Source organism: Populus euphratica, unplaced genomic scaffold, assembly GCF_000495115.2.
Source record: "Populus euphratica unplaced genomic scaffold, PopEup_1.0 scaffold293.1, whole genome shotgun sequence".
NCBI classification, from domain to species: Eukaryota; Viridiplantae; Streptophyta; class Magnoliopsida; order Malpighiales; family Salicaceae; genus Populus; species Populus euphratica.
This window is the reverse complement of record NW_011500074.1, coordinates 43,028-54,381: the sequence shown is the minus strand read 5'-3', so window position 1 is coordinate 54,381 and position 11,354 is coordinate 43,028. Positions and strand designations below refer to the sequence as shown.

The window sequence follows — 11,354 nt, the reverse complement described above, 5'->3', positions numbered from 1 at the left end:
ATGGATTTGAAAAGTTCACATTTGTTTCCATTGTTTTTTTTTTTTAATAAGTTTTGTGATTTTCATAGTTTTCTTTTTTATTACTTTATTCTAATTTCATAATCTAGATCAAGAGTTTAATAGAATAACTCAGATTAGCTTGACACTGATTATTGAGGTTATAAATTTGTTATATTAACTCAAGTTGATCAAACATATTTTTTTTACCCAATTTCATCCTTTTGTATTTAATAAATTGAGAATTGTGCTATATCGTTATTTCCTTTTAAAAATATATTTTTTCTTGGATTATTGTGATCATTTTTTTTTAATTTAGTCTATTTGTTGTAGTTATCTTTTTTTATTATCTAATTAAAACCAACTTATTTGACTAATTTAACCTAGTCAGATCTATAACCGAAATCATGAATTTATCTCTCTTTTTTTTTAATATATATGTAGCATAGGTGTATTACTAGTCCATTGGCTTATGCTTCATTGTGAGACGGACACATTTTTTAAAATGTAAAAAAAAATGTTAATAGTGCGAATAATTTTTTTATTATGTTATTAAACCTGACTTAATGAGTTAATCTTGAAATCTCAAAACCTAACTCTTTGCATAACTTAAATTTCAAACTAAATAGCATAAGAGTTTGCTCAAATTAAATTGATTGATTGTAAGGATCAAGGTGCAATCTTGATATCTTGTAAAAACATGACTTAACTTTTAACAAAACTTCAAAGTACTAATTTTTTTTCATAAAAACTATTAAGACAATGACAAATTAGATAGATCTTAGTCTTTAAGCAAATCATGTTAGAGAACATATTGAGTTTAATAATTTGCTTTTTTATAAAATATATTCTTTTAATTATATAATAAAAATATATGGTTACAAAATTGAGCAACAACCTAAAAAAACTTATTTAAGACAGTGATAACTCTAAAAATAAAAAATAAAATAAAATAAAATCATTCAGTTTATTTCTTGACCAATATAATATTTAAGTATAAAATTGAGAAAAAAACTATTAAAAACAATTAACAAGCCAAAAACCAAAAATGTATATTTGGCTAATGAGTGAACTCTTCAAACCTATGAATCGAGTATCCAAGGCTAACATATAAAACTTGTAAACCAAATTACGGACTTTAATGAGATTATAATTTTTTTTTCAAATTTTTTTATTTAAATACATGATAAAGAAATATATAATCGCAAAATAAAAAAACAATATAATATTGTTATTCTGTAAAAAAAAATTAAGCGATAAATAAAGATCAAAATATTTAATATCACAATACGAGTAATTTACCTTATTGTATTTAATGAATTTTTGCATTAAAATAAATTTGTAATAAAAAACATATAAAATTTATAATAAAAACTGACACACAAGAAAAAATTATTGAATAAAAACAGAAAAATACAAGGATGCACAAATGAAAACTCTTCTAAAAAATCAATATTTAAAAAATTTAATCTATATAAAATTAATAAAAAATCACAGATGAATTATATATATCTCTTTAAAACTAACATACCCAATATCATTAAAATCATCACAAACTAATTAAAACATAAACCAAAATCTATTTGGGAAAAAAAATCAACTAAAGCATTATTTTATTAAAAAATCAAAATTAAAAAAAAAAGAAGGAATTAGGCTATACCTAGCACTTGACTCAATCAAGCAACGACTTGCTTTTTTTAAGTTTAATGGGATGTTATGTCATTAGATAAAGAATTGTCTGTTCATCTTTAAAATTCAGTTATTATGATAGTTGAAAAAATATGATTTTTTTTTAAAAAATTCCTTTTCAACCTATTTTTTTTTATCAAAAACACTTAGAAAACACCTTGAAAATCTTATTAAGTCAATCCATGACCAAAAAACATAAAAAAAACCACCATAAAACTTAAAATCCACTCCGAAATTAAAAAAAAATAATTCTTAAGCTCATATTTGATTTTTTAGATGTTTTCAAGGTAAAAAAACAACATACACATACTCTTAACTTTCCTCGTCGTATGAAATTACACACACACACTCTTAACTTTCCTCGTCGTATGAAATTATTTAATACAAAAAATGACCGTTTTGATAGTTAGATTCCTCACCAATAGATATCTTCTTTTTTAAACTGAAATTTAACAACTTCTTCTTTCTTCTTAAAAAAAAAAGATTAAACAATGAGTAAAATAAAATTTAGTATCAAAATTGAATTTTATAAAATTTAAAAGACTAATTACCTAATAGTTAAAAAATACAAAGGATCCAAATGAGTTTTTGACTAAATTTTTTAATTTACCACCTATATTATTTATGTTTTTCACTTCAATCATTTTAATTTTTAATTTACCACCTATGTTATTTATTTATGTTTTTCACTTCAATCATTTTTCTTTTAATTAACTTTCTCTTAAAAAAAGCATACATTTAGGTTTTAATTTAGTTTTAAAAGAGCTCAATTATATATATAAAAAATAACTGGAGGATGATATTGAAAATTTTAAAAAATTATTTTATTTTAACTTACAATAAAATATAAAAAGGTGATTAATGTTTTTATAAACAGTAAAAACACCAAATGTTTTTAGCTGTATGAATAATGTTTTACGGGGAAAAAAAAAAATCAGCTTCTCGGGCTAGTGCATATCCATATCAAGTCAACTTCTTAAAATTAGCACCCTTCGAATTTTACTTTGGATAAAAAAAAATTAAAAAAAAAGTTTTGATAAAAAAAATTAAAAAAATAAGTTTTGTCAAAGCCCAAGCACAAGAATTTTTTTAAATAAAGAAAATAATAAATTCTCATAAATGGACCTAAAGAAACAAAATAATAATTCGGAATTGACTTTTGTCCTCCCCTCTGAACTTGCTGTTTCGCAACAGCAACATCGGCAGCCATTTTATCGTCTTCGCCAAGAAATTCTCTATTATATAACCTACGGTTCTAAAAGAAGACCAAAGACAGAGATCAATCCGTGTTCTTGTAATAAAAGTTAAAGAAGATTGCAGAATCAGATCTCGGAAGAACGCAAGAAAAATAGTTATTATGGTGCTGCCATTATTGAAGTTAGGGACATTAGCCTTGAAAACATTGAGTAAACCATTGGCCAGCAGGATCAAACAACAGGCTGCTTTTCACCCCAAGTTTCGTCAGTTCATCGTCAACATTGCTCAGGTACTCTTTATACCCATACATTTGACTTGATCTTTCATTTTATCAAATGGGTTTTGGTGATTTAGATTGTTTTTCACTTTAGAGGCGAAAAAGATTGAAACTTTGATTGTGATTGTTTGAATTGAATTACCAGGCTAATCATCGGATTACAACAAGAACGCAAAGAAGAATATATGGTCATGCAACTGATGTTGAGATAAGGCCCTTGAATGAAGAAAAAGCTGTCCAGGCTGCTGTTGATCTTATTGGGGAAGTCTTCGTTTTCACGGTATTGTTTTTTAATCCCAAGTCGCTCTTCTTGATGTTTGAAGAATTTGTTTTGAGTCCCTTAGTTTTGCTTCTATTAATGTCTGAATTTTTTGATATCCAGAAACTCTACTTATCCTGTACAATTTGCAATGTCTTTTGTGCTGTGTAAATTGTGGGCTCGTGTGCTTATGCTGGTTTTTGTCCTTGCATTTACAGAAAGAGAGAGAATAGTGTAGCTAATTTGGTGTCTTTTTAGTTGACAAAGCTAACTTAACTGACTAAAGCTGTGTTTCAAATTGTCAAGAAATCAATTTTCTGTACAAGTGTAGAGACTTGCCTATGCGGAAATGTTACTGTATTTTTGAGGTTTCATAAGAAAAATGTTACGTAATAAGAAATATGATTAGTTTTAGATTGTGGCGTTGAATTCTGTTATAAAAGAAAATTGTTTATCCCTGGTGAATGTAAATGAAACTCTTATGCAGAAATTGAATCTTGATGGATTTCTGAGCTTTTCACTCCTTCTGCAAGACTTAATAGATGGGAGGGTGATCATATTTACATATGTACACAATTTACATCTGGCTGAATTTCTTATTCCATCAATATGATTGTAGAAATGGGAACCAGTAACACTAATTTAATGTACTCTAATTGATTACGACAAAATTTGGTCTGGATTTAGGAGATGGTGGAGTTCTTTGCTTTGACAACATGCTATATGTACTAATATGCATGGAAAAAAAAAAAAGAATCTGATATATTGTACGTGCTTATTTCACTATGAGACAACTATGAAGATTATTTGGGTTTACGATTACTTAGGTGCTCCATTTTTCAACATGAATAGGTGGCAGGAGCTGCTGTGATTTTTGAGGTGCACAGAAGTGCTAAATCAGAAGCCAGAAAAGAGGAAAATCGAAAGCAAGAATTGGAGGTAAAATAATCTTCTTTGTTTGCTGACATTAAATCTCTTTGCTAATTTTGTTTCTGAGGTCTTCCTTGGAATGGTTATTATTTACTTTATGCAAAAACTGTTTGATAAGATTCTTCGGATGTCATTAGACATTATATCGTTCTAGGTTTTGTGCATGGAATAGTTTAGCAACTGCTGCCATGTGCAGAGCCCCTGTTCTTCAATGTCCTTCCCTTTTGGTAATGAAGTATTTTCTTTATCATCAGTTATCATAGCATACTCAGCGAGGGTTATATAAATTTTTTTCCTGGGCACGAGGAGCAGAATTTAATGAATATTGATTCTGGGATGTTTTCACTGGCCCAACAAGATGACAACTTCCGCTTGGTATAACTCTCGAAGAATTTTAGTTTCACACTTATGTGTCAATAAGATAGATACCCACTCGAATCAACAGAAGCATAGTAAGAAAAAAGAGAAGAGAGAAGAGGGGAGATATAGATCCTTGACAGATTAGGGTCCTATGCATATTGGCATTTCCAATCCAATGGACTTGCCAATTAGAAAAGGAGTTTCTTTAGGTTAGTTTGTTTGCACTTTGATGGTTGGTGCTATCATTTTCATGACGATGTGAGCCATGAGTATAAGTGGTGCCCAAATGACAGTAGTGGGGGCACCCAGGGACCACTTTCTAGAGAATAGCTGAACTGATCTTTTGTACAATCAAAAAAGGAAATTGCAATGCTGTGAAATGATTGAATAATCAATAATAGAAACATGTCACTACTTTTCTAGCAGAATCAATCCCTATGTTCCTCCCTACTTTCAGTGTTGGTCATTTTCTAATGCAATTTTATTTCCTACTAAAGATAAGACATGATGATTGAAAATTCCAGATCTTAATATATACATCACCACACTTTCAAGTTCTCAAACTGATGTCTCTTCTTGATCTGTTTAAAGAAATTTGTAGCGGCATTAAATGATAAACCCTTCATATTTCGATGCATGTCTGTTGTTGATAACAATAAATTGAAGCAGACTCTTCATTGGCACCTCTCATCTCGTGTTTACTTTGATGAAAATTGAGGGCCTCTTGATGGCTTTATAGTGTTTTTTTTTTTTTTCCCTGTTTTCTTGATGACATTGTCATGTTTAATGATAAGGCTTGGACAGCAGAAATGTATCATCAAATTACTAATACTTTATTGCAGCCTCGTCTCATAGCATATTATCAAATTGATAATTGGCATTTATTTCCAGTATTTCCAATTCATGGACACTGTTATTCACTTTGATTTAGGCAATGAAGCAAAGAGATGAAGACATGGCAAGAGAAGTGGAACTTTTAAAGCACAAACTACAAGAAATTGAGCAGCTTGCCAAGGGACGAGGACTTGGTGGTATTTTCCAGGTCAAACATTCAGCTGCAGAAGAAGGAAAAGCAGCAAAATCATAGTAGTCTAATTATGCAGTGCATCAAATTGCACAATTTCTAATTCATTGAAGGGCTCCCTGCTAGTGAGAAGCATTCCTCCTTTTTATTCTTTTCTCCTTCTATCATATTTTCAGAGTGATTCTGACTTCGACTGCTTCATTCATAACAATTACCATCAAAATTGAGGTTCTCTTTGAAGGAATAAAATCAAATAGAAGGGGTGAATACATTACGGGTGATTGGTATATGTATCAGGAGAACCTGGAAGTGAGAGGTTTGCCAATTAACCATAATTGTTGGAAGGTTGCATCATATTTGTACAAAACCGTCATTAGCATGTTTAATTGCCAAACTAGACGTGTACCCGGGTACGCTTGCGGAGTTGAATTATTATTATTTTTTTCTTAAAAAATGATGTTTGAAAAATATCAAGATTCTTTTTCGTAAAAGCAACCTTATAAAGATAATTAATTTAACTTGTGTTAATATATTAAATTTCTGATACAGAGGATTAATGATAAAATTAAATAACAAAATAAGTGAAAAAAATAATTTCAATTTATATTATTTTTTCAAACCTGTAATTTAGGTTATTAGATTAAAAGGATCTCACATGAAAAAACCATAAAATTTTATATGGAAAAAATAAAATAAATTAGAGGACTATTAAAATAACTTAAATAAAAAAATGAAACTGAAACAATCAAATCTTTTATGAGATTAAAAAAAAAACTATACAAAATAATTTAAAATAAAAATAACAATTAAAAAAATAAAGATCAACATGGAAATAAAAAATAAATTTGAGGAAAACTATTTTTTTTATCAAATAATAAAATTGAAAAGAAAAATTAATTTAACAAAAGAACAATTAAAAGAATGAGGATCAAAATTGAAACAAAAAATAAATTAGAGAACCATTACAAGGATGAAATTAAAAAGAAAAAAATAATTTAACAAAAGGATCCACACAAAAATGAAATGAATGAGTTAAAAAATAATATATCATAAATTGAGATTAAATGATGAAATTAAAAATAAATCATAATATTATAAAAGGGACATGAACAAAAACTAAAAGAATAATGACCTAAGTTAAAATCTCTATAACTTAAGGGGGTAACTCTAAAGTTTTCCATAGCTAGCACAAATACCTATGGAAGGAGAGAGAAAAGAGAAAAAAATAAAAATAAATTATTATTGGCATCACATCGCCACATCAATACTAACATAGGTTGCCCTAAAATGAAAAGGATGATTTGACACTTCCAACAACATAGAAGAAGAGAGTTTTTGATCGCCTAAAAATGTTGCACATGTCGTCTAAAGGGGTGGGCACCTCCCACATGTTAGTACGCGTATTGCATGTATCGGCTACTTTATTTTTTAATTATATTTTATTAATAAGAAATAATTGAGGAGAAAAGATCATTATTCTGCTTCTCACAAAGAATTGTTCATTGGAACAATATTTTGTTTTTTAATTTTATTTTTTAACTTTAGATTTATTGGAAATTGAGCTTTATGGTTTGTTAAAGGATCTCACATGAAAAACCCATAAAATTTTATATGAAAAAAATAAAATAAATTAGAGGACTATTAAAATATCTTAAATAAAAAGATGAAACTGAAACAATCAAATATTAAAAGATGAGATTAAAAAACAATTATACAAAATAATTCAAAATAAAAATAACAATTAAAAAAATAAAGATCAACATGGAAATAAAAAATAAATTTGAGGAAAACTATTTTTTTTATCAAATAATAAAATTGAAAAGAAAAATTAATTTAACAAAAGAATAATTAAAAGAATGAGGGTCAAAATTGAAACAAAAAATAAATTAGAGAACCATTACAAGGATGAAATTAAAAAGAAAAAAATAATTTAACAAAAGGATCCACACAAAAATAAAATGAATGAGTTAAAAAGTAATATATCATAAATTGAGATTAAATGATGAAATTAAAAATAAATTATAATTTTATAAAAGGGACGTGAACAAAAACTAAAAGAATAATGACCTAAGTTAAAATCTCTATAACTTAAGGGGGCAACTCTAAAGTTTTCCATAGCTAGCACAAATACCTATGGAAGGAGAGAGAAAGGAGAAAAAAATAAAAATAAATTATCATTGGCATCACATCGCCACACCAATACTGACATAGGTTGCCCTAAAACGAAAAGGATGATATGATATTTCCAACAACATAAAAGAAGAGAGTTTTTGATCGCCTAAAAACGTTGCACATGTCGTCTAAAAGGGTGGGCACCTCCCACATGCTAGCGTATTGCATGTATCAATTATTTTATTTTTTAATTATATTTTATTAATAAGAAATAATTGAGGAGAAAAGATCATTATTCTGCTTCTCACAAAGAATTGTTCATTGGAACAATATTTTGTTTTTTAATTTTATTTTTTAACTTTAGATTTATTGGAAATTGAGCTTTATGGTTTGTTTTGATTTGTTTTCTATGAGGTTATCTCAATTTTATGATGTAAGTTATAAGTTTTGCGAGTTAATTTGGTTGACTTAGGTTTTTTTTAATCTTTTTTGTCATTGAATTATTATTTTTTTCAATTTCATCTTAAGCCATATGGGTTGATTGAAAATTAAATTTCATAATTCATTTTAGTTTGTTTTCTATAAGGTTATTCTAATCTCATGACCTAAGTCAAGGGTTTAGTGGGTTAAATAGGGTTGACTCAAGTCTTTTTTTTAATTTTTTTTTTCAATTTCATCATTGAATGTTGAATTGATTAGGAATCGAGCTTCATAATTTATTTTGATTTGCTTTCTACTAGGTTATATTAGTCTCATGATCCGGGTTTGATAGGTTAACCCGAGCTCTCTCAAGTTTTTGTTTTTCTTTTTTTACTTGATATTTTTTAATTTTATTCTTCAATATTGATTTGATTAATAATTGGGCTTTGATATATTTTTTTATTTTTTTTATAAGGTTATTATGGTCTGATGACCTAGACAAATACAATATGTTGTTATCTCAATATATATTCTTCTTAAAGATGTCATTTAATTTTTTTTAATCAAACTATGTTTTTTTTTTCTCATTGTCTAAGTTGCTTTTGGATTTGACAAGTTAATCGGGTGATATTGTATCAATCTCTACACAGTTTCAATATTTTTCTTCTTGAAAACATATTAGCAAATACTCAAATATTTTTATTTTTTTTAAAAAAATTGATTTGACCCATAACATTGCATAAATAAATGATATAGTATTTATTCAAATATTAAATTGCTCCTAAGCCACCATGATAATAACAAAACAAAAAAAAAGTATGAAAATATAAAAAAATCCTAAATGGTAGTTCTAATTTTTTTTTATTTTTAGGGTAATTGAGTCATTTCATTATGCTAAAAAAAATATGAAAATACTAAGTTGTCTTTTATCAATTTAATAAAGATTAATAGACCTTGTAAAAAGATATCATTATCCCTAATAATTAGTTTAATAATCAAGAGAGATTTTTGGATGGCAAAACATATGTTTTCCTGTAAAAGATCACGATCAAAATAGGTTTACATGCCAATGCATGTCTACAGAGAGTAGGGAGGTTCTTATTAACAAAACACTAAAATAGCTAAATAAAATGTTGTTCACTCCACTATACTCTTCCACCCAATTACACTATAGATTCACACAATGCAATTTTTTTTCTTCTAGTCATGTAGTTTTTTTTTGTTATTTATGTTTATTTTATTCAATATTGGTCTTAATAGTTTGTTTCGATGATTTTAATGTGGGTTTTTGTAGAATCAAAAAAACATTCCATCATTGGGTTGACACATGATTATTTGAAAAATCATTTGAATTTTTCATTTGTCAAAAAGATTGAAAATAAAGAGACAACAATTGAAAATAAGGAAAAAAATGCAAACCATTTTGTCACTATAAGGAAGACAAGAAGAAATTAGACATGAAAACCAAATTGAGGAGAGAAAAAAAGATGAAAAGATAAAAAAGAATGGATTAATGGAGCATATACCTATATATTTACCGTTTAAGGAAAAAGTTGGAGGCCCAGTCCAATATAAATAGATAAATAGATGTATTTATTCGAGAGGTTAAGGATTATACATGCATTATAATTAAAATTTTATTGTCTTTCTTTGTATATTTCAAAACATTCATTTAATTTCATGCAGGTCTTTGTTCAACCTTAAGAGAAAAGTAAAAAACAAGTGCATGTTAAGGCTTCAATATGCGAGGCCTATATTATTGAACATATCTCAATATTTATCTCGTGCTATTTTGAGCCTCAATTGAAAATAAGAATCAATGACATTCCAAGATATAATGATGGTGGGGAAGTGCCTTCGTGTGAGAACTTGTCAATATTCTCCTATCCTGGATGACTCTATCAAAAAATATTGAGTGGGGAAGATATTTTTCAAAAATAAAATTCAGACTAGCATATAATTATGTGCAATTTAACCACGATAAACTAAGACCTTTTATTTAGTAAGTATACTACTTAATATGTCATTATTTTCAAAAAAATTATCTCTTATAATATCATACACTGATACATTGTTGGATTCTTCGCAGGTAATATCGTTAATATTTACTGTCCTAAAACTCACAGCTAATTGAATTTCAAATCTTTTGATTACAGGATGAACAATTTTTCATGTGGTTCAAAACACATGTAAATACTATATAATTATTTTTATCTCTCAAGATACTTAATTTTATTATACATTTCTCGTTAATTATTCATGGTGCTACTTCATATACCAGGTTTTTCAATTGGGAAGGAATGCTAATGTTACTTTGTCTTTACTAAGTTTGAGTCTTACAAGAAAGGTGAAGTGCTACAACGAGTATTTTATCAATAGACATATATTTCATATTGAAGAATATGAGCAGGGTAAAAAGAAATATAATGATGGAGTTTGTGTTAAGGGATTGACTTCTAATGAGTGTGAAGTTGATTATTATGGGAAGTTGGAAGGGGTCATTGAATTGTAATATCATAACGAGCAAAATAAAGTATTTTTAATCAAATGCTATTAGTATGACACCACTAACAAAAGAATCATAGTAGATCCCCATTATGATTTAGTCAAAATTAATTCAAAGGCTAGACTCCATAATGTCGGCAATGTCTTTGTTTTTGCTAAACAACGCCAATAACTTTATTATATATACATTTTTTCTTTAGAAAGGATCGTTCAAAAATTGATTGATTATTCGTAGTGAGAACCAAACCCAGAGGTCATATCGAGGTTGTTCAGGATGAAAATAATAAATTAATTATAGGAGATGATGTCTTTTAACTTGGTATGTTAGTTGATCTATATCAAGTTGCTCCATCTAATGACTTAGAAAGCTTCATCTAATGACTTAGAAAAAAATTCAAATTTTTTCATTGCTGAGAATATTTTTGTTGATGTTAACATTGAGGAGTTGAATGATATTTTGAGGTCCAGTGGACATACACAAATTGATGAAGATGATAACAATGAAATCAACGTAGAATATTGCGATAGAGATAAGGACAAGTCAATTGACGAAGAAGAAGACATTCTGATTAATTTTCATAACC

At 27.6% G+C, this 11,354-nt stretch overlaps 1 protein-coding gene across 1 annotated transcript; it reads left to right on the top strand.

Annotated features, from left to right (window-relative positions):
* The first annotated feature begins 2,809 nt into the window (after window positions 1-2,809).
* LOC105108562 (Optic atrophy 3 protein (OPA3)) lies at window positions 2,810-6,146 on the top strand. Its single transcript, XM_011002908.1, has 4 exons — window positions 2,810-3,172; window positions 3,306-3,440; window positions 4,272-4,358; window positions 5,641-6,146. The coding sequence occupies exons 1-4, from the start codon at window positions 3,044-3,046 to the stop codon at window positions 5,794-5,796; spliced, it is 507 nt and encodes a 168-aa protein (XP_011001210.1). The 5' UTR covers window positions 2,810-3,043; the 3' UTR covers window positions 5,797-6,146.
* Window positions 6,147-11,354: the final 5,208 nt, after the last annotated feature.

What these genes read in the sequence shown, in the direction of transcription:
- LOC105108562 (XM_011002908.1), top strand. Translation starts at nt 3,044, where the DNA reads ATGGTGCTGCCATTATTGAAGTTAGGGACATTAGCCTTGAAAACATTG. An exon ending in TCATCGTCAACATTGCTCAG is followed by an intron (nt 3,173 to 3,305) that starts GTACTCTTTATA and finishes TTGAATTACCAG; the next exon opens with GCTAATCATCGGATTACAAC. An exon ending in ATCGAAAGCAAGAATTGGAG is followed by an intron (nt 4,359 to 5,640) that starts GTAAAATAATCT and finishes ACTTTGATTTAG; the next exon opens with GCAATGAAGCAAAGAGATGA.